This window comes from Amblyraja radiata, chromosome 7 (genome assembly GCF_010909765.2).
Source record: "Amblyraja radiata isolate CabotCenter1 chromosome 7, sAmbRad1.1.pri, whole genome shotgun sequence".
Taxonomy (NCBI): Eukaryota; Metazoa; Chordata; class Chondrichthyes; order Rajiformes; family Rajidae; genus Amblyraja; species Amblyraja radiata.
The window spans coordinates 6,537,806-6,565,038 of NC_045962.1; the positions used below are offsets into that span (position 1 = coordinate 6,537,806).

Genomic DNA, 27,233 nt, shown 5'->3' on the forward strand with positions numbered 1-27,233 from the left:
GGCAGTGGTGTGACCTGTTAAGAGGTGCTGTATATAAAATGTATATTAAAAAAAATAGTAGGCATAGTTAGGGGACAAATTCAGAATCTTTTTCCCATGGAAAGGGTATCAAAATCAAACTGGTGGCATCAGGTGAGAGGAAAGAGTTTTAAAGACAACTTGAAGGGCAATAATTTTACAGTGTGTAGCTGGAACTCGCTGCCAGAGAAGCTGGTGGAATTAGATGGAATTTCTATCTTTAACAAACATGTATGGCCCTATCCCATTTATGCAATTTTTTAGGCAACTACAGGTGACTAGTTTGTCGCCACATGTTCGCTGGTGGTCGCCTCAGTCGTGCAAAAAGTCGTAGCGTCTTTCTGGTCGCCGCTAAATTTTCAACATGTTGAAAAAATTTCTGCGACAGTGAGTTTGACGCCAATGATCGTAGCTTGACTTCTCCTGACGTGGGTGCTGTCGTAGGTTGTCGCCAGGATGACGTAGGTTGTCGCCGGTTTTTCGGCAGCCTGCTACGACTATGACAGTCGCCGGCAGTTGCCTAAAAAATCGCCAAGTGGGACAGGCCCATTAGCCAAGCACTTAAATAGCCAAGTAGTGGAGATTTATTTACCTCTTTTAGGAAAGTGGGTTTGTCAAGGACATAGTGAGCAGGAGTGCCTATTTGTGGCTGTACAAATCTCGCACTTTCTGAGGCAAAAGTAGGGTATCAGGATCTGTCATCTGAGGTCCAGTAGCCACACGTGGTCCATCAGGTTGATCAAACTGTGAGGCCTCCTACTAGGTTGGACCCATGTGGCCACAAAAGACCAATGTGATTATTTGATTCCATGAGAGAGAAAAACAAAGCATTGATCAGAAGATAGACACAAAAAGCTGGAGCAAATCAGCGGGCCAGGTAGCATCTCTGGAGAAAAGGAATAGGCGATGTTTCGGGTCGAGAACCTTCTTCAGTCGGGGGAAAGGGAAACGAGAGGTATAGATGGTGATATAGAGAGATATAGAAGAAATGAATAATAGACGTGCAAAAAAGTTATGATGATGAAATAAACAGGCCATTGTTAGCTGTGGGATAGGTGAAAACGAGTTGCAGACAATGAGACTCAACAAGATGACTGAAGCCAGTGAGACTTGGATTGGGGAGGGGGGATGGATTGAGAGGGGATGCAAGGGTTACTTGAAGTTAGAGAAATCAATATTCATACCGCTGGGATGTAAGCTGCCCAAGCGAAATATGAGGTGCTGTTCCTCCAATTTGCATTTGGCCTCACTCAGATGATGGACGAGACCAGGACAGAAAGGTCAGTGTGGGAATAGGAAGGGAACGGGGGAAGGGACGATTTTGTTCTACGTTCTATTTTCAGTCTTTGCAAGAAAAAGACTGTTTGAGGTGTAAAAGAATGTTTGTTTTCATGGCCAATCCTATTTCGGTGATCCATTTGCTGCATCTATCAAAGCTTTTTCTTTTTTGACAGTTTTAAATAGTACTTACACAATCTAATATGGTCAACCCTTGCCAGAACTGGTGACATACTTGCACTGCTGGTGTAGTGATGAGCATTTCAAATGTACTGAATACAAAATACATGGAATTATTGAAAGGTACAACACATAAATCGGTCCTTTCAACTCACGTTTATGAGCTGATCATGATGCCTATCTAGTTTAGTTTAGTTTAAAGATACAGCACAGAAACAGACCGTTCTGTCCACTGTTTCAGCGATCCCCGCAGATGAACACTATCCTACACATACTAGGGACAATTTGCATTTATACCAAGCCAGTTAACCTACAAGACTGTACGTCTTTGTTGAAAGTCTCCTTTATCATTTTAGAGACATATTTTATAACATTGTCCCCTTCCTGACCTTCAGCCTAACCAACAATTCGCAGATTCAGTCGACGGCTTCTGTTTTCGAGATCCATGTTTTTAGCCTTGCATTGCTCGAATGCCCGAGAATTTTTGATCATTTTCCGTTCCAGTGTTTCAATCTTTAAATCTCTTTCCTGACCCAAGATTAGCAAATTATCAATTTGTTCCTTCTGTTCACGAGACGCATCTTGTAACATAATCAGCTTGTCTTGAACTTCCTTCAATTTGCTCAAAATTCCTTTCATCATTTTTTTCCAAGCCGCAGAATCTTGTGTTCATTTCTCCGTTCATTTTCGATATTGCTTCTAAGGTACCGGAGTCAGAAACCGCGCCCTCACCACGCTCCTTCCTTGGAGAAGTTTTTTTTGCTCTTGTCTCCATCCTTTACACAGTTGAAATGTATAAAAGTGTTATCAACACTTTAAAAAAGGTTAAACCGTGTCTTGAAATCAAGTAATAACAAGTAACATTGAAAGAGTGGTAAGCAAGGAGTTAAAAGTTAAGGGAGCAACCTTACAGCATGCCGCCACTAGAGAGCCAAGCCAATTAACCTACCAACCTGTACGTCTTTGGAGTGTGGGAGGAAACCAAAGATCTCGAAGAAAACCCACGCAGGTCCCGGGGAGAACGTACAAATGTAGTGGAGGGGATCGAACCTGGGTCTCTGGCGCTGCAAGCGCTATAAGGCAGCAACTCTACCGCTGCACCACTGTGGCCACCTACCCTGACTCCTTTAGCCTGCATTTGCATTGCACCTGTATCCTTTGACTCTTATCCGATCCAAGTAATTGTCCCAAAGCCTTTTCAATGTCCTAACTGTATCTGCCTCCACTACTTCCTCTGTCAACTTGCTCCAGAGATCCACCGTGTGAAAAACGTACCCTTCAGACCTCCTTTGCATGTTTTGCTTCTCACCTTAAGTCTTTAGTTCCAGATCCCCTATCCTGAGAAAAAAGATTCAATTTATTCTGTCTATGCCCCTTATAATTTTGTATACCTCTCAGCCTCCTACATCCTGGTAAAAACTCACCACGGTGGACAAATCTCTCCTTATACCTCCAACATCGCAGTGAATTTCAATTTTAATGTCCCAGTGATTTCATTGTCCTGATGTGTAGGAAGGAACTGCAGATGCCGGTTTAAACCGAAGATAGACACTAAAAGCTGGAATAACTCAGCGGGTCACGCAGCATCTCTAGAGAGAAGGAATGGGTGACGTTTCAGGTCAAGACCGTTCTTCAGAAGGAGACTATTCTCTGCATCTCCATATGCCTGTCCAAGGTCTTTTAAATGCCACTAATGCATCTTCTTCAAACACCACCCACTGCAGCCTGTATACACATACACATACTGTATACAGAGGTAGACACAAAATACTGGAGTAACTCAGCGGGACAGGCAGCATCTCTAGAGAAGCTTTCTCTCTCGTGGGATTGCAGTCATAGACAGATACAGGACAGATACAGGTTCTACAGCTCCTGAGCCCATGCCAACCATTGAACACCCATTGCTACACTAGCCCATGTTATTCTCCTCACATTCCCATCAACTCCAGAGTCGACCATTGAGCTACACACTGGGGACAACCTACAATCTAGAAAGTGTGGGACAATGAGTCTGAAGAATGGACTAGACCCAAAACATCACCCATTCCTTCTCTCCAGAGATGTTGCCTGTCCCGCTGAGTTACTCCAGCCTTTTGTGTCTATCTTCGATTTAAACCAGCATTTGCAATTCCTTCCTATACAAATATACTTATATATACATAAATACACACACATCCGCAAAAATCCATACATACAAAAACCAAACAATAATAGTGCAAAAATAACAAATAGTCTATGTAGTTCAGAGCTTATTTGAGGTTTAGTGTTTAATAGCTGAATGGCTGCAGGGAAGAAGCTGTTCCTGAACCTGTCGTTTCAGTTTTCAAGCTTCTGTACCTTCTTCCCGATGGCAGGAGTGAGATGAGTGCGTGGCCAGGGTGGTGTGGCTCTCTGATGATGCTGGCTGCCTTTTAGAGGCAGCGACTCCGGTAAATCCCTTCGAATGTGGGGAGGTCAGAACCATTGATGGACTGGGCAGTGTTCACAACTTTTGGCAGTCTTCTTCGCACCTGGGCATTCAAGTTACAACCTGATCAGTATGCATTACTTGGGTCACTGATCAGTACGCTGAGTTTCTCCAGCATTTTTGTCTACGCATTACTACAATGTGGTTGTGTATAATTGCTACCTGACATGCCAAACTTTTACACTTACAAACTCGTGCCATCAGTTTAAAGCAGAAGTATTCAGATTTTGATGATAAAACTGAAAAATAAGTGCTATTTCAATTAATCAAATAGTGTCACACTTAGGACAAATCTTGCTCTTGATTTATATAAATATTTGTGTCTAATTCCCTTTTTAGTTCCAACAGAAGCTGACAAGAAAGACATTGTGTTCTTAATTGATGGATCATTTAATGTGGGAGACACAAATCTACCAGCCATCCGTGAATTCATCAAAAGCATAATTCAGACCCTGGACATTGGAACTGACAGAGTGCAGGTCGGCCTTGTACAGTACAGTGACATTGCAGAGCCCGAGTTTTTTCTAAACACCTATTCACGGGAAGGTGAACTAATCGCTCGAATCAACAAACTCACACTGAGGGGCGGCACTGAGCTCAAGACTGGGGCAGCGCTGAATTATGTCCAGAAATATGTTTTCACCAGAGATGCGGGAAGCAGGAAGGAAGAAAGTGTTCCGCAGTTTTTGATTCTCATCACAGGTGGAAGATCAAAGGATGATATCAAAGCACCATCAGATGCGCTGCTGCGATCGGGTGTGATGACCATCGCCATCGGAACTGAGAACGCAGTAAAGCAGCAGCTCCAAGAGGCAGCTTTGAACCCCAGTTTGGTTTATCACGTGAAGGAGTTTCATTCACTTCCAGAGATACAGCAGGCAGTGCTGTTGCCTTTATCCACTCTGAATGGTGTGAGGATCATTTCTGAATTGCCAACCTTGAAGAGTATCAATGGTATCTGAATTTAAACATTGCAATTTAATACAATGTCTGGTGTTGCTGCAAATTAATAAGTATTACGAGGAATTGCTGCCTGTAAATTATATTCCCTAAATACTTAGGGAGACAATAGGAGAAAGCTGTTTATCGCTTAAACCCTTTTAAAAACATTTAATAAGATGATGGGTGATTCATCACAAGGATCCTTGGTCTCCCCCTGAGTCATAGAGTGATACAGCACAGAAACAGGCCCTTCAGCCCAACTCGCCCACACCGGCCAACATGTCCCAGCTACACTAGTCCCACCTGCCCGCGTTTGGTCCATATCCCTCCAAACCTGTCCAATCATGGCACCTGTCTACCTGTTTCTTATACGTTGGGATAGTCCCAGCCTCAACTACCTCCTCATGCAGCTTGTTTCATACACCCACCACACTTTGTGTGAAAAAAACTTTTTTCTTACACCCTTCCCCTGAACATTAAACCTATGTTCTCTGGTCCTCGATTCAGTTGTTCTGGGCAAGAGACTCTCTCGTGATTTTGTATACACCTCTATAAGATCACCCCTCATCCTTCTGTGTTCCAAGGAATAGAGTCCCAGTCTACTCAACCTCTCCCTCTCCCTATAGCTCAGAACCTCGAGTCCTGGCCACATCCTCGTAAATCTTCTCTGTACCCTTTCCAGCTTGACAACATCCTTCCTATGACATGGTGCCCAGAACTGAACATAATACTTCAAATGCAGTCTCACCAATGTCTTGCATAACTGCAACATGACCTCCCAACTTCTAAGCTCAATACTTAATTAAATATCATTTGACTAACAATGACACCAAATGTAGATTTCAACGTTAATGATTAACCTTCCATCACTTCTCTTAAATTAAATTTTTTTAAATGTCTTTATTTATATAGCACATTTTTAGTCAACTTGCATTGACCCCAAAGTGCTTCACATAATTACATCCACCCACACAGGCAAAGGTGGGTGAAGTGTCTTGCCCAAGGACACACACAGGCAAAGGTGGGTGAAGTGTCTTGCCCAAGGACACAACGACAGTATGCACTCCAAGCGGGATTCGAACCAGCTACCTTCCGGTTGCCAGCCGAACACTTAGCCCATTGTGCCATCTTGATGAAAACCTGACTCTAATTGTAGGTTATGTTCTTTAATCATAGATACCGTTGCCAATAGAATGCATTATCTTTCATGGGATTGCAGTCATAGACAGATACAGGACAGAAATTGGTTTTACAGCTACCGAGCCAGGGCAGTAGTTGACACCCATTGCTATATTAGCCCATGTTATTCTCCCCGCATTCCCATCAACTCCAGAATCGACCATTGAGCTACACACTGGGGACAACCTACAATCTAGAAAGTGAGGGAGGATGAGTCTGAAGAAGGGCCTCAACCTGAAACGTCACCCATTCCTTCTCTCCAGAGATGCCGCCTGTCCCGCTGAGTTACTCCAGCATTTTGTGTCTATTGACAATCTAGAAACCTGTATATTTTTTTGAGATATGAGAGAACATCAGGGCCCCCACAATAGTAAGCAGCAGAGCCCAGGTTTGAACCCGAGTTGCTAGAACTGTGAGGCTGCAACTCTACCTGCTGCGCCCATCGATCTTATCCCATTAACTTGGGTCTCGACCCAAAACATCACCCATTCCTTCTCTCCGGAGATGCTGCCTGTCCCGGTGAGTTACTCCAGCATTTTGTGTCTATCGCTTCTCTATTCTTTTGAAAACTTTGATCAAATCACTACTTCACCCTCCTCCCACCCCATTCTCCTCCCCAGCAAATTAAAATCTATTTAAAGTGTATACCCTTGGAGTCATTGATAGTTGTTAGACTTAGCTATGTTTTCCAGTTCCCAGCAATTATCGTTCATAAATCTCCAGTGCTGTGTTCCATTGGGGAGATATTTTAACAGAATTTAATCAGCCGACTTGTGCAAAACACCACGAAAGTTGTGAGAAGGGGAAGCCCACCTTGTACAAGAAACTACATGAGCACAGTGATCCAATGTATCCCACATTCTATGGAGGGTACAAATGTGAAGATAGGGCAGATGAAAGCGTGGCTCAGGAGATGGTGCAGGGAGCAGGGATTAAACATGTTGGGATCTCTTTATGGGCAGAGGTAGAGGTGACCTGTACAAGAGGGGAGGATTGCATCAGAACAACAAGGCCGGGCAGTATCGAGGTGGACAGATTTGCTAGTGTTAATCTGGAGGAGTTAAATTAGATTAGCAGGGGAATGGGGACCCAATGCATGAGTGATGCAGGTGGGAGTCTTGATTGAGTGAATGAATGAATGTGAATGAATGAATGAATGAATGAATGAGTGAATGAATGAGTGAATGAGTGAATGAATGAGTGAATGAATGAATGAATGAATGAATTAGTGAATGAATGAATGAGTGAATGAATGAATGAGTGTATGAGTGAATGAGTGAATGAATGAGTGAATAAAAGAATGAATGAATGAATTAGTGAATGAATGAATGAATGAGTGAATGAATGAATGAGTGAATGAATACTTTATTGTCACGCGACAAGTCACAGTGAAATTTTTAGCTTGCATGCCCAAGGTATGCAAATAGACACCACATAAAGGGCACTGACAAAGTTACAAAGTGTCCCAAGCCAGATCTACCCTTGTTCTCACCCCCCCCCACCCCAGCAGTCCACCCATGCCAGGTCCTCTATTGTCCATCGCTCTAACCCTCCCCCTCCCCCCCCCCCCCCCCTCACAGCGATAGTAAACAATGGCAGGTTCAGTAGACAGGAAAGGCAAGAATATAACAGGGAGCAGGGAAAGGTGGTTGGATTAAGTTGCATTTACTTCAAGACGAGAACCCATGGACAGGTAGGGATGATGAACTCAGGGCTTACATTGGTATGTGTGGAACAATATAGCCATTACAGAAACCTGGCTACGGGAAGATCAGGGCTGGCTGCTTCATGTTCCATGGTTCGGCCTTACGTTGGGACCTAGAGTAGGGGGTGGTAAAAGAGGGCAGGGTGGTGCTTTATTGATGAGAACAACATGGCAGTAGCCAAGATGACTTCACTGAAGAGGCTACGTGGGTGGACCTGAGATGAGTGAACGAGAATAAAGATCTGGAGGGGTTTGGCGTGAGTGGAGAAAGATTTAATAGGAGCAAGAGTGACAATTTTTTCATTCAGAGTGTGTCGGGTACATGGAATGAGCTGCGAGAAGAAGTAGCTGAGGTAGGTAAAATGTCAACATTTAAAAGACATTTGGATAGTTACATAGTTGGGGAAGGTTTAGAGGGTTGTGGGCCAAACGGTGGCAAACTTAGATGGGGCATTTTGGTTGGTATGAATGAGTTGGGCTGAAGGGCCTCTTGTTCTCTTGTCTGCCTCTTTAACTTTACGAGTCCATCACTGATTAGCAGCTCACTAAAGTAGCACAAGGAACAATAGATTAATTAAAAGAAGACATAGAATAGGAACCGTCACCAAGATGCACTGAGCGGCATATTAATAACACACAAACACACCATTAATATTGACATTTTCTGGAAAAGTGGTTTATGAGAGAAGTGGTGTAATATTCTTCTCCTACCTTGTACCTCACTACCTTCTTAAGAATAGGCTATGAATGGGTTGATGGGCACCCGTAAATGTGAAGAGAATTCATTTTTAATGGATGGAATGTTCATAAATGGCATGTGATAGGAGCAGAATTAGACCATTTCAGCCCATTAAGTCTACTCCGCCATTCAATCATGTCTGAACCATCTCTCCCTCCTAACCCCATTGTTCTTAAGTTCATAAATGATAGGAGCAGAACTAGGCCATTCGGCCCATCAAGCCTACTCCGCCATTCATTCGAGGCTGATCTATCTCTCCCTCCTAACCTCATTCTCCTGCTTTCTCCCCATAACCCCCGACACCCGTACTAATCAAGAATCTATCTATCTCTGCCTTAAAAATATCCATTGACTTGGCTTCCACTGCCTTCTGTGGCAAAGAATTCCACAGATTCACCACCCTCTGACTAAAGAAATTCCTCCTCAGTATGTTCACCGAATAACCATGTTGTGTTGGAATTATAGATATTTTAAGGCCACCTGAATTACTTTGTTAAATGCACTTATTTCTCTTCCATTCTGTTCCTGGAGATCGACCTTGAGTGGCTATGGACATTGTTGACCATTGAACTCACCTAGTATCCCTTTTTGCCCATTCCATTGACGAATGGCCCAATGCAATATGGATAAGTGTGGCTGCTCACTATCACTTGCATGGATACACTATTTTTTTTCTTGTATCCAAGCTACTTCAGCCTAAGTTATGTCCAAAAGGCAGGGGTTCATCCCTCATCCAGGATTCTCCCTGGCAGGTTGATGGAATTTAAAGTCGTCAACATTATTTGTCACATATGCATACAAGATGTGCAGTGAAATGAAAGTGGCAATGCCTGTGGATTGTGCAACAAAAAAACTATAGAACAGAATCAGTATTTACATAATTAAAAAAAAGCTATTTAAAAAAAGACACGACACAACAGTAAATTAGTCCCTGGTGAGATAAGAGTTTACAGTCCTAATGGCCTGTGGGAAGAAACTCTGTCTCATCCTCTCTGTTTTCCCAGCATGACAGCAGGGGCGTTTGCCTGACCGTAGCAGCTGGAACAGCCTGTTGCTGGGGTGGTAATATAACATTTATATTTTATAAGGCATGATTCCAAAACCTAGTAGAGGGAAGGGAGCAAAAAAAAAAGTCAAGTTTCAGTAATACCTTTTTAAGAATTTAGTGCAAAGCTAATAACTGTTTCCATGGTAGAAAATGCTGAGACCCAGGAACGAGACATTGTGTTCTTGATCGATGACTCGTGGAGAGCTGCTGCTTCATTTGATTCCATCCGAGAGTTCCTCTACAACATAATTAAACAGCTCAACATCGGGGAGGACAGGAACCGTGTAGCGGTGGTGCAGTACAGCGAGAAGGCAAGGGTGGAGTTTCCGCTGGATGCTTACACGGACAAAGGTGACCTTCTGGCTGCCGTGCAGAGACTGAGGCCGGCAGGCGGAAGCGCGGTGAACACGGGGGCCGCGATGAAGCACGTTGTCGAGAAGATCTTCGCCACGGCCGCTGGACGTAGGCGAGCTGATGGCACACCACAGATCCTGGTGCTCCTCACTTGCTCAAAATCAACGGATGATGTTAAGGAGGCAGCAGATGCACTGAAGAGAGCTCCCATTGTCACCTTTGTCATAGGTGTCCCAGATTCTGACAGACAGGAGTTACAAGAGATTGCCTATTCTCCCAATCTGCTGTTTGAAGTCCAAGATTTCAAGTCACTTCCAGAGATCCAAGAACAATTGCTGCAGCCCTTGACAACGCTGATCATTAAAATCATTACAATGCCACGTGGAGTTACTGAAGGTGTGTCTGTATACATTTCTGTTAGCTGCCTTTCAGTGCTAAATGTAAAAAATAACTAATTGAGTCAGAAGGAACTGCAATGCTGGTTTATACCGAAGATAGACACAAAGTGCTGGAGTAACTCAGCGGGACAGGCAGCATCTATGGCGAGTAAGAATGAATGGGTGACGTTTCGGGTCAATAGACAATAGACAATGGGTGCAGGAGTAGGTCATTCGGCCTTCGAGCCAGCACCGCCATTCAATATGATCATGGCTGATCATCCCCAATCAGTATCCCGTTCCTGCCTTCTCCCCATATCCCTTGACTCTGCTATCTTTAAGATCCTTTCCCCTGACTGAGAGTCAGGGGAAAGGGAAACCAAGAGACATAGATAGTGATGTAGAGAGATGTAGAACAAATAAATGAAAAATATATAATAAACTAATGATGATAAAGGATATAGGCCATAGCTGTTTGCTAGATGAGAATGTGAAGCTGGTGCGACTAAGGTGGGGGATGGATGGAGAGAGAGGGAATGCGGGGAATACTTGAAGTTAGAGAAATCAAGATTCATTGAAAGTCTCCACCCGAAACACACCGTTCCTTCTCTGCATAGATGCTGCCTGTCCTACATTTAGTGCCTATCTTCAATATTCATACCACTGGGGTGTAAGCTGCCCAAGCGAAATATGAGATGCTGTTCCTACAATTTGCGTTTAGCCGCAATGTGACAATGGAGGAGGCCCTGGACAGAAAGGTCAGCATGGGAATGGAAAGGGGAGTTAAAGTTCAAATTAAAATTAAAGATCAGTCTGAAGAAGGGTCTCGACCCAAAACATCATCCGTTCCTCCTCTCCAGAGAAGCTGCCTGTCCCGTTGAGTTACTCCAGCAGTTTGTGTCTATCTTCGATTTAAACCAGCATCTGCTGTTCTTTCCAACACGTGTTTGGCAACCGGGAGGTCGGGAGATTTGTGTTGGCATTACATTCTGTCTCGGAAAACTGCAGTGTAATATGGTGAAAAACTGCAGCTTTGCGTTGATAGGTTTCCACAGCAACATCTGTTGCCTTCTTCGGGAGATAAGGGCTTGAAAACAACTGCATGATCGGAATGGGTGCTTGAAAGAAGTAATGTCAAGTCAAGTCAAGTCAAGCCAAGTCAAGTTTATTTGTCACATACACATACGAGATGTGCAGTGAAATGAAAGTGGCAATGCTCGCAGACTTTTGTGCAAAAAGACAAACAACCAAACAACCAAACAAACTATAAACACAATCATAACACACACATATTCTTTTACATAATAAATAATGGAAGGAAAAAAGTTCAGTAGAGTTAGTCCCTGGTGAGATAGGCGTTTACAGTCCGAATGGCCTCTGGGAAGAAACTCCCTCTCAACCTCTCCGTTCTCACCGCATGGCAACGGAGGCGTTTGCCTGACCGTAGCAGCTGGAACAGTCCGTTGCAGGGGTGGAAGGGGTCTCTCATGATATTGTTGGCTCTGGAGTTGCACCTCCTGATGTATAGTTCCTGCATGGGGGCAAGTGAAGTGCACTACTCTCTGCAGAGCCTTCTTGTCCTTGGCAGATGTAGGCCTGGCCTCAATGACAGTGACTGAGTTGGTGGCTGACTTCAGTCCGAAAGAAAGAAATGCATTCATAGTGAATGAGTAAGAACAACCGTCTGTGTAGATGATGATGAGCTAATTAAAAGTGGAAGAGAGAGAGAGAGAGAGAGAGAGCATTTATAATCCCCTGAGTACCACTGTAATAATTCGATGACAGTGGAGACTGTGTTGAAAGAATTTCTTTTAGAAACAGCTGGAGGAGGTAGTTGACTATCACAACGTTTCAGAAACATTTAGACAGGTACATGGGTAGGACAGGTTTAGAGGGATATGGGCCAAATGCAGGCAGGTGGATTAGTGTAGATGGGGTATGTTGGTCGGTGTGGGCAAGTTGGTCCGGAGGGCCTGTTTCCACACTGAAAGGCTCTTTAAACCACCAAAAATAACATCAATTGCTCCAAAGACTAAGAGTTCTTATTTTATCAGTAATGAAGGACTAAAGAGAGCAGCAACTGCCGTTGAAGAAGGAGATAGTTTAAGGGTGCCACACTGTTGTTTTTTACATGCTTGAGTGCAGAATATGGATGAATAAATCTACTTTTCCAAAGCAATGCGCAATGATCGCGAGATGCCCCATTTGTGGGTGGCACGGTGGCGCTGCGGTTGGTGTTGCTGCCTCACAGCGCTTGCAGCTGCAGAGATCCAGGATTTATCCTGACTACGGGTGCTGTCTGTACAGAGTTTGTGCGTTCTCCTCGTGACCACGCGGGTTTTCACCAAGATCTTCGGTTTCCTCCCACACTCCAAAGGCATACAGGTTTGTGGGTTAATTGGCTTTGTATTAGTGTAAATTGTCCCTAGTGTGTGCAGGGTAGTGTTAGTGTACGGGGATCTCTGGTTGATGCGGACTCGGTGGGCCAAAGGGACAGTTTCTGCGCTGTATCTCTAAACTAAACTATACTAGGAAGAAGAAACGAGAACTTCATTAAATCCCAACTCCCAACAGTTGGGAGTTAATGGATTAAGTGGCGGTGAAGCGCATCGGTTTTATAAAATGTTCGGCTCAACCTCTATTGTCGGATTACCTTGATTATAATGAGTCTTTCTTTCATATTGCAGGCCACAAGCGAGATATTGTTTTCCTAATTGATGGTTCCTCTCATGTGGGAATATATTTCTATTTAATCCGTGACTTTATTGTCAACTTAATCCCTCATTTTGACATTGGAAAGGACAAAGATCAGATATCAGTGGTGCAGTACAGTGGCGACACAAGGGTAGAATTCCCACTAAATGCACTCACTAATACAGAGGACGCCTTGGCCGCTGTCAAAATGTTACGGCAGAAAGGTGGGAACGAGCTCAGGACCGGGGCCGCGCTGGACTTTGTCAGGAAGAATGTCTTCAGCAAATCTGGCGGAGGCAGGAAACACTTGGGCAGCTCGCAGATCCTGCTACTGGTCACGTCGAGGAAGTCACAGGATGATGTGTGGCAGCCCTCGGAGCAGCTGAAACAAGCTGGCGTCGTGGCGCTCGTCGTCGGCATTGGGGACGTGGAGGGAAGCGAACTCCGCCAAATCGCATATTCCCCCAGTCTGAGCTTTCGTGTCGACAACTACATGGGTCTTTCCGATCTGGACCTGCACATGCTCACCGTCTCACAGAGCACAGAGAATGTCCCCATACCGCTTACCATCGGCTCAGGTAATTAGCCATGATGAGGTTTGCAACAGTGGAAATAACACACTGCAGAAGGAAAATGGTCAAGACACAAAATGTCAACCGTCCATTTCCTTCCATGGATAGCGTTCAACCCATTGATTTCCCCCAGCAGTAATTGAGTCATGGAGTCATAAGGTCATAAGTGATAGGAGTAGAATTAGGCCATTCGGCCCATCAAGTCTACTCCGCCATTCAATCATGGCTAATCTATCTCTCCGTCCTAATCCCATTCTCCTGCCTTCTCCCCTTAACCTCTGACACCCGTACTAATCAAGAATGTGATAAAGTTATAGAGTCATAGAGTGATACGGTGTGGAAACAGGCCCTTCGGCCCAACTTGCCCACACCGGCCAACAATGTCCCAGCTACACTAGTCCCACCTGCCTGCGTTGGTCCATATCCCACCAAAGCTGTCCAATCATGTACCTGTCTAACTGTTTCTTAAACGTTGGGACAGTCCCAGCCTCAACTACCTCCTCTGGCAGCTTGTTCCATACACCCACCACCCTTTGTGTGAGAAATGTACCCCTCAGATTCCTATTAAATCTTTTCCCCTTCACCTTAAACCTACGTCCTCTGGTCCTTGATTCACCTACTCTGTGCAAGAGACTCTGTGCATCTTACCGATCTGCTGTATTCCTTTCTTGATCTTATACACCTCTACAAGGTCACCCCTCAGCCTCCTGCACTCCAAGGAATAGAGACCCAGCCTGCTCAACCTCTCCCTTTAGCTCAGACCCTCTAGTCCTGGCAACATCTTTATAAATCTTCTCTCCAATACACTGTCCAACTTAGTAACATATTTCCTATGACATGGTGCCCAGAACTGAATACAACATCTGGGGAGGACAGCATTTCACCAATATTGATACAGACATGTACTCCAGCCCACTTAGAACATAGTACAGGACAGGGATAGGCACCTTTAACACATAAGGTCTGGTGCTATGTTAAACTAATCTCTTATATCGGCCCGGTGCCTGCAATTCCATGCGCCGATCTAAAAGCCTCTTAAATGCCACTATCCTGACAGTGCATTCCAGGCACTCATCACTCTGTGTAAAAACCTTGCCAGCACATCATCTATAAACATACCCCCTCTGAGAGTAAAGCTATGGTCCTTGGCAATTTCCCCTTGGCAAATTGTTCTGATTGAATTGAATGAATAATTTTATTGGCCAAGTATTCACATACAAGGAATTTGCCTTGGTGCTCCGCCCGCAAGTGACTACGACATACAGTGACAGTTAGGAATGACACATAAAACATTCAACATTAATAATAAAACATTATTGATTAAACACGTGAATTAAATAAAATACCTTGTTATATTATTTACTTCCATCAAGTCTGGTTTTCACCTTTGGTGCCTCATAGAAAACAACTGTCGAACCTCTCCTAACAGCGAATATCCTCTAATCCAAAAAATATTCTGTTAAACGTTAACACAAGGAACTGCAGATGCTGGTTTACAGAGAAAGACATAATGTGCTGGAGTAACTGAACAGGTCAGGCAGCATCTCTGGAAAACATGGATGGATGACGTTTCGGGTTGAGACCCTTCAGTCACATTTTCTGATAAACTTCGTTGCACCCTCTTCAAAGGTTCCAAATCCTTCCTGTACTTGGCCCACCAAATCGGACCTGTACACAATAACCCAAATGAAGACTAACCAGAGTTTTATAAAGCTGCAACATGACTTCCTGATTCTTTCCCTGAGCTCGCCACCCGTTAACACTATCCTACACACACTAGGGACAATTTACACTTATACCAAGCCAATTAACCTACCAACCTCTACATTGACGACTATATCGGTGCTACCTCCTGCACTCATTCAGATCTCATGGACTTCATTGATTTCACGACCAATTTCCATCCTGCACTCAAATTCACCTGGACCGTCTCTGATACCTCCCTCCCCTTTCTTGATCTCACGGTCTCCATCACAGGAGATAGACTATCGACTGATGTCTATTAGAAACTTACTGACTCCCACAGCTATCAAGACTACACATCCCCACCCTGCCTCCTGCAAAGACTCAATCCCCTGGTCAACTCATCCCTTCACACCCAAACCACCCCTCTCAAGGTACTTTGCCCTGCAACCGCAAGAGATGCAACACCTGTCCTTATACCTCCTCCCTCGACTTCATCCAGGGACCCTGACAGGGCTTTCAGGTGAGACAGAGGTTCACTTGCACCTCCTTCAACCTCAACTACTGTATCTGCTGCCTCCGGTGTGAGCTCCTATATGTCAGCAAGACCAAGCGTAGACTTGCCGATTGTATCGTTGAGCACTTAAGCTCAGTCTGCCTTGGTCTATACAACCCCCCAGTTTGAACTCCCCTTCTCATACTGACGTGGGCTTCCTCCACTGTTAAAGTGAGACCACACGCAAATTGGAGGAACAGCACCTCTAACATATGAACGTTGGTTTCTCTCATTTCAAGTAACCCCTGCACTCCTTTCCCTCCCCCCCCCCACCCCCCCCCCTTCCCCATCCTAGGTGTTCCTACTTATTCCAATATTTGCATCCCTGTCGTTCACACATCTTCCTCAGCCAACAATGGGCCATTATGGACTCCACCCTTCCTAAGGCCATGTGTTGCCAGCCCTGTTGTGTTCTGGCCTCTATCTTTCAGTCTGCAGAAGGGTTCCGACCTGAAATGTCAACTATTCCTTTTCTCCTGAGATGCTTCCTGCGTAACTGAGTTACTCCAGCATTCAGGGTCTATCTTCAGTTCAAGTACCAGATAGTTGTGGGCAAGTAGGTGTTTTCTGAAACTGGTGGTGTTCTGCAAAGTCTTCACATGTTTACTAAAGTATGGCACAAAGTCCTCAATGGGCTTGTCCCCTCCTACATTAAAAGTCTTCTCACCCACCACTCCACCTCCAGGTCCCTCAGATCGGCCGACTTGGGGCTGCCTAATATCCCGCGGTCTAGGCATAAGCTCAGGGGCGACCGTGCCTTTGCGGTTGCAGCTCCTAGACTGTGGAACAGCAACCCCCTTCCCATCAGAACTGCCCCCTCCATTGACCCCTATAAGTCAAGACTAAAATCATATCTATACTCCCAAGCCTTTCCTGACGTCCACTGAGCGAGGGCTATATGTATATATGTATGTAGTTTGTTTGTTTATACTATTCTTATAACAAATGTAAAGCACTTTGGCCAACGAGAGTTGTTTTTTAAATGTGCTATATAAATAAATGTGACTTGACGTGACTTGACATTAAAATGTGCTATAAAGAGCAGCAGAAATGAGGAGTAGGCAGAAGGAAGGCGGTTGCAGGCTAAAAGTGAAGCACAAGTACTGACCTAGACTGGCTAAACTGAGCTGCATATTCTCTATAATCCTTTGTACACACATGCAAATGACTGGTGCTGAACCATTAAGGGCCTGTCCCACTTGGCCGTCATTTGCGGGTAATTTACGCAACATCATTTACGCATCACGACGTATGACGCGCGCGTCGTGACACGCACGTGATGCTCGCATGGTGTGCATTACGCACGCATGGTGCGTGATGACATAGGCAGTGACACGGGATTTTGTGATGTACAAAATCTTCACGTGCCATCTGTGTGACGCCAAGTGGGACAGGCCCTTTACCATTGTGAATTGAGCGAAGAACAATATACTCCAGCAAAGATAGACATAAAATGTTGGAGTAATTCAGTGGGACTTCAGTCTGAAGAAGCGTCTCAACCCGAAACGTCACCCATTCTTTCTCTCCAGAGATGCTGCCTGTCCAGCTGAGTTACTCCAGCATTTTGTGTCTATCTTCGATTTAAACCAGCATCTGCAGTTCCTTCCGACACGCAATGTATTCCAGCAATTTGGTTCACCTGAAAATGCTTCAACAATTGACCCTTACCTTGTTTCAGGTGTCGACAGAAGGGATATTGTTTTTCTCATTGATGGTTCCGCTAAACTTGGAAAAGGATTTAAAGTTGTTCGTAAGTTTATGGCAAAGATAGTGGAAGGTTTTGACGTTGGAGTGGGGAAAGTTCAATTTGGTGTGGTACAATTCAGCGAGAATCCACGCACCGAATTCTTTCTGAATTCTCATGCGACCAAGAAGAAAGTTATGGTTGCTATCAAGAAACTCAAACTGAAGCGGGGCAAGAAAATCAACATCGGTCAGGCACTGGACCATGTCATGCACGAGGTATTCACCAGCTCAGCGGGAAGCAGGATTGGCAATGCTATTCCACAGATTCTAGTTCTCCTCACTTGCGGGAAGTCGAACGATGATATTTCACAGCAGGCAGATAAATTAAGGAAGCTTGGAATCGTGCTATTTGGGATAGGCCTAAAGGAGGCCGATGAAATGGTACTGGAGCCATTGGCCTACTCCCCCGCTTTAGCCTTTCCTGTGAAAAGCACCAAGGGTTTGGTCAACATTCAGCATCAACTCCAGCAAATCATGAAAACTGTGGCCGTGGAAGTTGTCGAATAATCTGCTAGAGGTATTTGTACACTATTTTTTTCCTATTTTATAGAAGGGGGTTGAAGTGTTTAGATGGAAACAGAAAATAATAATTATGATTAAAGACAGAAGGCAGTAGAAATGTATCTTCCTCTTTGTAGGTCTTCCGAAAAAAACTGTCAGGCAGCTACAGCTTGTTCAGAACGCTGTTGCTAGAGTTCTAACAAAGACCAAAAAATTTGAACACATTACACCAATTCTTAAATTATTACATTGGCTCCCTGTATGTCAGAGAATTGATTTTAAAATCCTGCTGCTCACCTATAAATCACTACATGGTTTAGGGCCAAAGTATATCACTGACATGCTTCCACTATATAAGCCTTCTAGACCGCTAAGATCTTCTGAAACCAATCTGCTAGTGATTCCCAGAGTAAATACAAAACATGGGAAAGCAGGATTTAGTTACTATGCAACAAATAGCTGGAATAAACTTCCTGAAGATTTAAGACTTGCCTCAACTTTGACCACTTTTAAAACAAGACTGAAAACTTTTATGTTTACTTTAGCTTTCAGCTAAATCTTAACTACATTGCACTTTTAACTTTTGCACTTTTTATAATGCATTTTTAATTTTGCTTTTCTTTTCTTTTAGTTCTTCTATTTTATTTCATTTTATTATTTCATTTATTGTATGACATGTTTTTATGTGAAGCACTTTGAGTCTGCCTCGTGTATGAAATGTGCTATATAAATAAAGTTGCCTTGCCTTGCCTTTGTGTATCTTGGGTAATCACTTGCTCCCTCATTTACCAAAGAGACAGACTGCTGGAAATATAAGTAAGTCATCTTTCATTTCGAAGCAAGGATTTTACTTCGGCGTCACGTGAGTGACTACGTAAAGACCCCGCCAGCACGCATGAGTGACATAGCGTCTCACGCAGTGCAACAGCGACGGGCGGGAGAACGAGCTCTCCTGCTACAGAGTTTAAAACGGGACCTCCAGGTAAGTAAAACTTATTCTGAGGTCGTATTTGAAAAAACCCTTGTTGTGATTTGTCTTCATAGAGAACATGAACAAGGGCAGACAAACGAAGAAGGTCGCACCCCGTCCGACTGTGATGGCCCAGGAGGGATCCAGCAGTGGGGGGCGACCGGCGGCACCTGGACCGCACTCGCTGCGGTCCATAGTCACCGACAAAATTTCTGTAGAGCCGAGCCCAACACCGCAAGCTGCTCAGCTCGAACAACCGCAGCGGGTTGGAGGCAAGGCAAAACAGAAGTCGGTCCGGCCGGTTTACTCCGATGAGTCCGGTCCGGAAGACTAACCGCCCAAGAGCGGCAAAGGTGACCGTTTGGACTGCATGGAGCAGCTAATGGAGCAAATGCTCCAGCAGGATTTGCACCGGGAGATGGGGCAAGCCCGCCAAGGGAGTGCAAGCACACCCGCCACAGTGCAATATCCAGCACTGGCCATCGCATCTCCCTCAGCAGAGGGGAGCGTTGGTGACCAGGGCTGGGCTGGTCAAGAACAGGGGTCGTTGGCTGAAGACAACAGCAGTATGCTGGGGGTGCAGGAACAGGAAGAGCTGCTGGGAGTGGTAAACCGCTATGCCATAACACCGCGAGCGGGACAGCCGTTGCAGCCTAAACTGCCGGCTAGCATTGACTACCTGTCCTTAAACCCACTCCAAGAACAGGTAGTCAATGAGGCGTTAGAATTATACACGCCACCGGAGAATTGTATATCGCTCAATGTACCGGCCGTCAATAGCCAAATTTGGGGGTACATTGGGCTGGGCATTCGAACCCAAGAACTGAAACTCCAAAAAATTCTGAAGCTCCTGACGTCAGCCATAACGTCATACGCTCGTTCCGTGGATGGTGTCGAAATGACCAATAACCAACAAGACACCCTGGCTCTGCTGTGTAATAAACAGTACGAAATCAACAACTTACTGAAAGAAGCCATAAGACCTGCCCTCAACCCCAAATTTGCAGGGTTGTGCAAAACGCCGACCTCACAACCACAAATCCTGCTATTTGGTTAAGACCTCCCAAAGCAGGTAAAATATCTGGACGAGGAGTCTAAAGCACTTGGACTCATGAGGGCAGGCCCCGGAATGAGCAAGACCACGCAACCCAGATGGCAGCACCCCTACGCATCCACCAGTAGGCGTCTACAACATGGTACTGATGAAAGCATGGGGCCCGCATACCATCCCCGAAAGTCTTTTTTAGGACAGGGCCCAGAGCGGACCCCATGGAAGATGCGCTACCCCCACACAGCAACACCTCGACAGATTAAGAGCCGGAGACCCAAGAAATGAATATTCTACCGGTAACAATGGAGGTAGGTGGGTCTGGTTCCTTCCAGAACATAAAAGGAGCAGGGCCTTTACTAACAGGGGGGAGGTTACACCTGTTTTTGGAAGCATGGAGGGGTATCACTCTCGACAATTATATACTACAAAGTATTCAGAGATACAAAATTCAATTAGTTCAAAAAGGTATGCCGCCAGTTCAGCATGCAGCCCACAGGGAGTTTACCCTCTCACAAAAAGAAAAATGCGAGGGACAGGCAGAACTGTCAGAGAATACTACATACAAAGGGAATCATAGAGAAATCGGAACATGACCCTTTGGAATTTGTATCAAATATCTTTACTAAAACTAAAAAAGATGGTGGATGTCGCATCATCATTGATTTAACGACATTGAATACTTTTGTCAAGTATATACATTTCAAAATGGAAACATTTGTTACTGCCAAACAATTGATTTCCAGAGGATACTTCATGGCATGCATCGATTTAAAAGATGCATACTATTCAGTACCCATTCATAAGGATCATCGTAGATACCTAAAGTTTAACTGGATGGGGCAACAATGGCAGTATAAAGCGTTGCCTAATGGTCTAACATCAGTCCCAAGACTATTTACCAAGATATTAAAACCAGCCCTGGCAATACTAAGAAAATAAAAACATATTGTCATGGCATATCTTGATGATATTTTGATAGTGGGCAAAACCCTGGAATTAGCTAAATCAGCAGTATTAGCTACCAAACATTTATTTGAAACCCTGGGATTTGTCATACATCCAGATAAATCTAAGTTGACACCATCCACAACTATGGACTATCTGGGATTCACGATTAACTCAGTACACATGTCTGTCAAAAGAAAAAGCAGCAGAATTGGCACAAGCCTGCAACAAATTAATAATTACCAATCAACCAACTATTTGACAAGTGGCAAGAGTAATTAGGAAATTAGTAGCAGCATTTCCAGCTACCCAGCTTGGAACTTTGCATTACCAAAACTTACAAAGAGCAAAGATGCAAGCGCTAAAACAACATGCAGGTCATTTTGACCGAACCATGAAATTACCAGCTAAAGCAATATCAGAATTACAATGGTGGACAGTGAACATTTGGCATAGTTCCAGCCCCATCATTATCAATAACCCAACACTCACGATACAAACGGATGCTAGTGCTCAAGGCTGGGGAGCAACTAACAAACACTATATCTAGTACGGGTGGTAGATGGAACATACAAGAATCATCACTACTACAAACACTGGGTACAAACTATTTGGAAATGTTGGGTGCGTTTTATAGAAACATAGAAACATGGAAATTAGGTGCAGGAGTAGGCCATTCGGCCCTTCGAGCCTGCACCGCCATTCAATATGATCATGGCTGATCATCCAACTCAGTATCCCGTACCTGCCTTCTCTCCATACCCTCTGATCCCCTTAGCCACAAGGGCCACATCTAACTCCCTCTTAAATATAGCCAATGAACTGGCCTCAACTACCCTCTGTGGCAGAGAGTTCCAGAGATTCACCACTCTCTGTGTGAAAAAAGTTTTTCTCATCTCAGTTTTAAAGGATTTCCCCCTTATCCTTAAGCTGTGACCCCTTGTCCTGGACTTCCCCAACATCGGGAACAATCTTCCTGCATCTAGCCTGTCCAACCCCTTAAGAATTTTGTAAGTTTCTATAAGATCCCCTCTCAATCTCCTAAATTCTAGAGAGTATAAACCAAGTCTATCCAGTCTTTCTTCATAAGACAGTCCTGACATCTCAGGAATCAGTCTGGTGAACCGTCTCTGCACTCCCTCTATGGCAATAATGTCCTTCCTCAGATTTGGAGATCAAAACTGTACGCAATACTCCAGGTGTGGTCTCACCAAGACCCTGTACAACTGCAGTAGAACCTCCCTGCTCCTATACTCAAATCCTTTTGCTATGAAAGCTAACATACCATTCGCTTTCTTCACTGCCTGCTGCACCTGCATGCCTACTTTCAATGACTGGTGTACCATGACACCCAGGTCTCGCTGCATCTCCCCTTTTCCTAATCGGCCACCATTTAGATATAAGTCTGCTTTCCTGTTTTTGCCATCAAAATGGATAACCTCACATTTATCCACATTATACTGCATCTGCCAAACATTTGCCCACTCACCCAGCCTATCCAAGTCACCTTGCAGTCTCCTAGCATCCTCCTCACAGCTAACACTGCCCCCCAGCTTAGTGTCATCCGCAAACTTGGAGATATTGCCTTCAATTCCCTCATCCAGATCATTAATATATATTGTAAGTAGCTGGGGTCCCAGCACTGAGCCTTGCGGTACCCCACTAGTCACTGCCCGCCATTGTGAAAAGGACCCGTTTGCTCCTACTCTTTGCTTCCTGTTTGCCAGCCAGTTCTCTATCCACATCAATACTGAACCCCCAATGCCATGTGCTTTAAGTTTGTATACTAATCTCTTATGTGGGACCTTGTCGAAAGCCTTCTGGAAGTCTAGATACACCACATCCACTGGTTCTCCCCTATCCACGCTACTAGTTACATCCTCAAAAAATTCTATAAGATTCGTCAGACATGATTTACCTTTCGTAAATCCATGCTGACTTTGTCCAATGATTTCACCACTTTCCAAATGTGCTGCTCTCCCATCTTTAATAACTGACTCTAGCAGTTTCCCCACTACCGATGTTAGACTAACTGGTCTGTAATTCCCCGTTTTCTCTCTCCCACCCTTCTTAAAAAGTGGGGTTACGTTTGCTACCCGCCAATCCTCTGTAACTACTCCAGAATCTAAAGAGTTTTGAAAGATTATTACTAATGCATCCACTATTTCTGGAGCTACTTCCTTAAGTACTCTGGGATGCAGCCTATCTGGCCCTGGGGATTTATCGGCCTTTAATCCATTCAATTTACCCAACACCACTTCCCGACTAACCTGGATTTCACTCAATTCCTCCAACTCCTTTGACCCGCGTCCCCTGCTATTTCCGGCAGATTATTTATGTCTTCCTTAGTGGAGACGGAACCAAAGTAGTTATTCAATTGGTCCGCCATATCCGTGTTCCCCATGATCAACTCACCTGTTTCTGACTGCAAGGGACCTACATTTGTTTTAACTAATCTCTTTCTTTTCACATATCTATAAAAACTTTTGCAGTCAGTTTTTATGTTCCCTGCCTGTTTTCTTTCATAATCTATTTTTCCTTTCCTAATTAAGCCCTTTGTCCTCCTCTGCTGGTCTCTGAATTTCTCCCAGTCCTCTGGTATGCTGCTTTTTCTAGCTAATTTGTACGCATCATCCTTCGCTTTGATACTATCCCTGATTTCCCTTGTTATCCACGGATGCACTACCTTCCCTGATTTATTCTTTTGCCAACCTGGGATGAACAATTTTTATAGTTCATCCATGCAGTCTTTAAATGTCTTCCATTGCATAACTGGGATGAACAATTTTTATAGTTCATCCATGCAGCCTTTAAATGTCTTCCACTTCAAACTGGTAAGTTCTCGTTTAATCTTACTATTTTGCACTACTCGAGGCATCATAATCTGTCTTTTGTCTTCACAGATCTTAGTCATGGAGTGATACAGTGTGGAAACAGGCCCTTCTGCACAACCTGCCCACACCGGCCAACATGTCCCAGCTCCACTAGTCCCACCTGCCCACATTTGTACCATATCCCTCCAAACCTGTCCGATCCATGTACCTGTCTAACTGGTTTTAAACATCCCTACCTCAGCTCCCTTCTCTGGCAGCTTGTTCCATACACCCACCATCATTTGTGTGAAAAAGTTACCCCTCAGATTCCTATTAAATCTTTTCCCCTTCACCTTAAACCCGTGTCCTCTTAATGATGTTTCCAATTGTCTCTGTTCATTCTAATAGGTTTCTAAAAATATTTTTTAATGTGTTTTCAATCCCCAAACTGGCCCCAAGTCCTCCTGCCCCATCCCATCTTAGAACCATGTGTGGAAACAAGCTGTGAGCTGAATTCAAGTTGCCAGTGATATTTCTAACATGTGAACATAGCCACGATAATTACAAATAATACTTTTAATTGACCCATTTATTTTTCTTTCTTTCATAGACAAGGGACTAACGTTCCAGACGGCTGAGCCTGTGTGGATCTGCTGGTTGATAATTTGCCACCTTCAAGTTCTGCATTATATCCAGACGTACAGTGATTTCTGACAAAGGAATTGGTTCTGCTTCAAATAGGTTAATCAGTAGAATTATCATGATTTTTGTGACGTCATGATAAAAAATGTAGTGGTTTAGTGATTGCTGCAATTACAAATGTAAAACTTTAATCTATTCTCTGGATATTTTATAAAACACTAAAAAAAACAGCATGTATGTCTTAATTTGCATTAGATCACCAATGGCTTAATTATGAGTGCATTCTATGGAAGTTATGTACTCTGTGACTTAGTCTCATTCGATTAGATTACGTGTTGTTGTCAGAGGAGCGTGGTTCTCAGTTCATGGAACATCTTTCAACTTTTCTGTTTAAACTGTAAATGTCTGGAAGAGTAATTTCTGAATTAGACATCTAAAAATCATAAAATTGGAATGCTTTCTGTGTTGCATCTTTCCAAATAAAATATTCAGCTTTGAATCATGAGTGCTAGTTTTGTTTTGATGAACTTGGTTTCCAATTAACTTGAGGTTGTCAGTAAGAGGAGATGCAATAACTAATTGCAATATAATTTGCCAACAGTCGACGGATTCCAACCCAACTCAAAGCTTCTGGTGTTTAAATCCCATTTCTCCGCTATCTTTAGTTTAGTTTAGGGGTACAGCACGAAAACAGACCCTTCGGCCCACCGAGTCCGCACCGACCCGCACATTAACACTGTCCTTCACACACTAGGGACAATTTACATTTATACCAAGCCAATTAACCTACAAACCTGTATGGCTTTAGAGTGTGGGAGGAAACTGACGCTCTCGGAGAAAACCCACGCAGGTCACCGGGAGAACATAAAAACTCCGTACAGACAGCACCCGTAGTCGGGATCGAACCCGGGGCTGAACCATTGTGCCACGGTGATTGTCAATTACTTTAGGCTGTTTCAACCAACCTATCATCTCTCGAGTGTGGGCTTATGATATGAAACTCTTACTAAGTTTAATAGTAAATGTAAATAAATAGCTAATACTGATTGAGAGACCAAAGCTGAGTTGTATGAGAAATGGAAGTGCCATGTCAGAGCAGTGATAGTCTTTGTCCCAAAGTTGGGATAATCTCACACCAATGCAGAAATCTTCACACGACAGTTCCTTCTTCTAAATCGGATGTTAATACTGGTGATGAAATGAGAGAGTCTCATCTCACTAGAATGCTTAGTACATGAAAAAAAGAAAAATTCCTTCATGTAAAAAACACACCTTTATCAAAATGATAGAATTCCCCCAGTACTTAAATTTTACCTAGCAGATTACGTATCCAACACATCATTCTCCAACATTTCCATCATCTTTAACATGATCTCACCACCAGCCACATCTTCCCATCCCCACCCCTTTCCGCTTCCACAGGTACTAATTCCGTTGCAAATCCTAGGTTCACTCATCCCTTCCCACCCAAACTAATGCTTCCCCATTGTACTTTCCCCTGCAACCACAGGAGATGCAACACCTGACCCTATATCTCCTCCCTCGCCTCCATCCAGGGATCCCCAATAGCCCTTCCAGGTGAGACAGAGGTTCACGTGCACTACCTCTAACCTCATCTACTGCATTCAACGTTCCTGATATGGCCCCGTTTACATCGGCAAGTCGAAGCCTCGGCATGGCGACCATTTTGCTGAACTCTTGCGCTCGATGCGCCAAGGCATACTGGATCTCCCGATCTCCCGGTAACTCTCCACCCCATTCCCACACTGACCTGAGCTTTCTGTTCTGGGCTTCTTTCATTGCCACAGTGAGGCCACATGCAACGGACTATGTATGGTACATGCTTGTAAATTAGTAAAACAAATGTTCTTCTTTATGTACTGTTGTTTCTGGGATGGGGGTGACTGAATACAAATAACCTACATTCTATATTTTGTCATAATGTGGCTGAAACAATGGCATATTTTGTGATATTTATTGAGATAGAAAGATACAACTGAGTTTGGGCAAGATATTACCTTGTAACATTCTGTATGTCTGATAGATATTGTGAAATGGAACTCAGAAATTACGGGTAGATTACATAAAACTACAATTCAAAGGTAATGAATATACTGAGTATTCTTACTTCCATCATGAACATACAATAGTGATATAGGACTCCAGGTCCTACTCCGGTAAACTCACGAGCTACTACGGTAAACTCACGAGCTACTACGGTATGACTAAGTGTTAAAAAGTATCAAATTTTTACATCCCGAGTATATTTTACTCGTGGACATTTTTCAACATGTTGAAAAATCTTCATGAGTTACATCGTTTCCCGAGTACCTGCCGTTAGCGCTAGGAGACGTCCCAAGCTCCGACGTACCGGCTACGTTCATTCTATGTGCTTACCACGAGTTTTGATTTTTTTTAAACTCGGGAGAGCTCTTGGGTGAACTCGCACCGTGGGACAGGGCTTTTATTTGTTTCACTTGCATGTTCATGATTCTGCCTCTTGAACCAAATAGCAGGCTGTGAGAGGCATCTTATACTGTTCTCTCAAAGATGTCATCGTTGCTCACTCTGAAGAAGAGACTCTACCCGAAACATCACCCATTCCTTCTATCCAGAGATGCTGTCTGTCCCGTTGAGTTACTCCAGCATTTTGTGTCCATCTTTGCCATCATTTCTCCCCTTAAAACAATATATTAAGTCTCAGCATCTAGTGAACTTGTTCTTTTTTTTCTCATTATATACAACGCTTACATATTCACATATTCTGTTGTGC

The 27,233-nt window shown here is 44.0% G+C and overlaps 1 protein-coding gene across 2 annotated transcripts in view; it reads left to right on the forward strand.

The window, feature by feature from the left end:
• LOC116974987 (collagen alpha-3(VI) chain-like) overlaps positions 1-24,959 on the forward strand; it is a 74,538-nt gene extending 49,579 nt beyond the window's left edge. The window contains exons 6-10 of one of the 2 annotated variants that reach the window (XM_033023627.1): positions 4,283-4,897; positions 9,704-10,306; positions 12,975-13,559; positions 17,471-18,055; positions 24,429-24,959. In XM_033023627.1, coding sequence (XP_032879518.1) covers positions 4,283-4,897; positions 9,704-10,306; positions 12,975-13,559; positions 17,471-18,045 — 2,378 coding nt within the window. In that variant the 3' untranslated portion in view covers positions 18,046-18,055; positions 24,429-24,959. The remainder of the gene's footprint in view (positions 1-4,282; positions 4,898-9,703; positions 10,307-12,974; positions 13,560-17,470; positions 18,056-24,428) is intronic. The other variant, XM_033023628.1, reaches the window with a different exon arrangement.
• Positions 24,960-27,233: the final 2,274 nt, after the last annotated feature.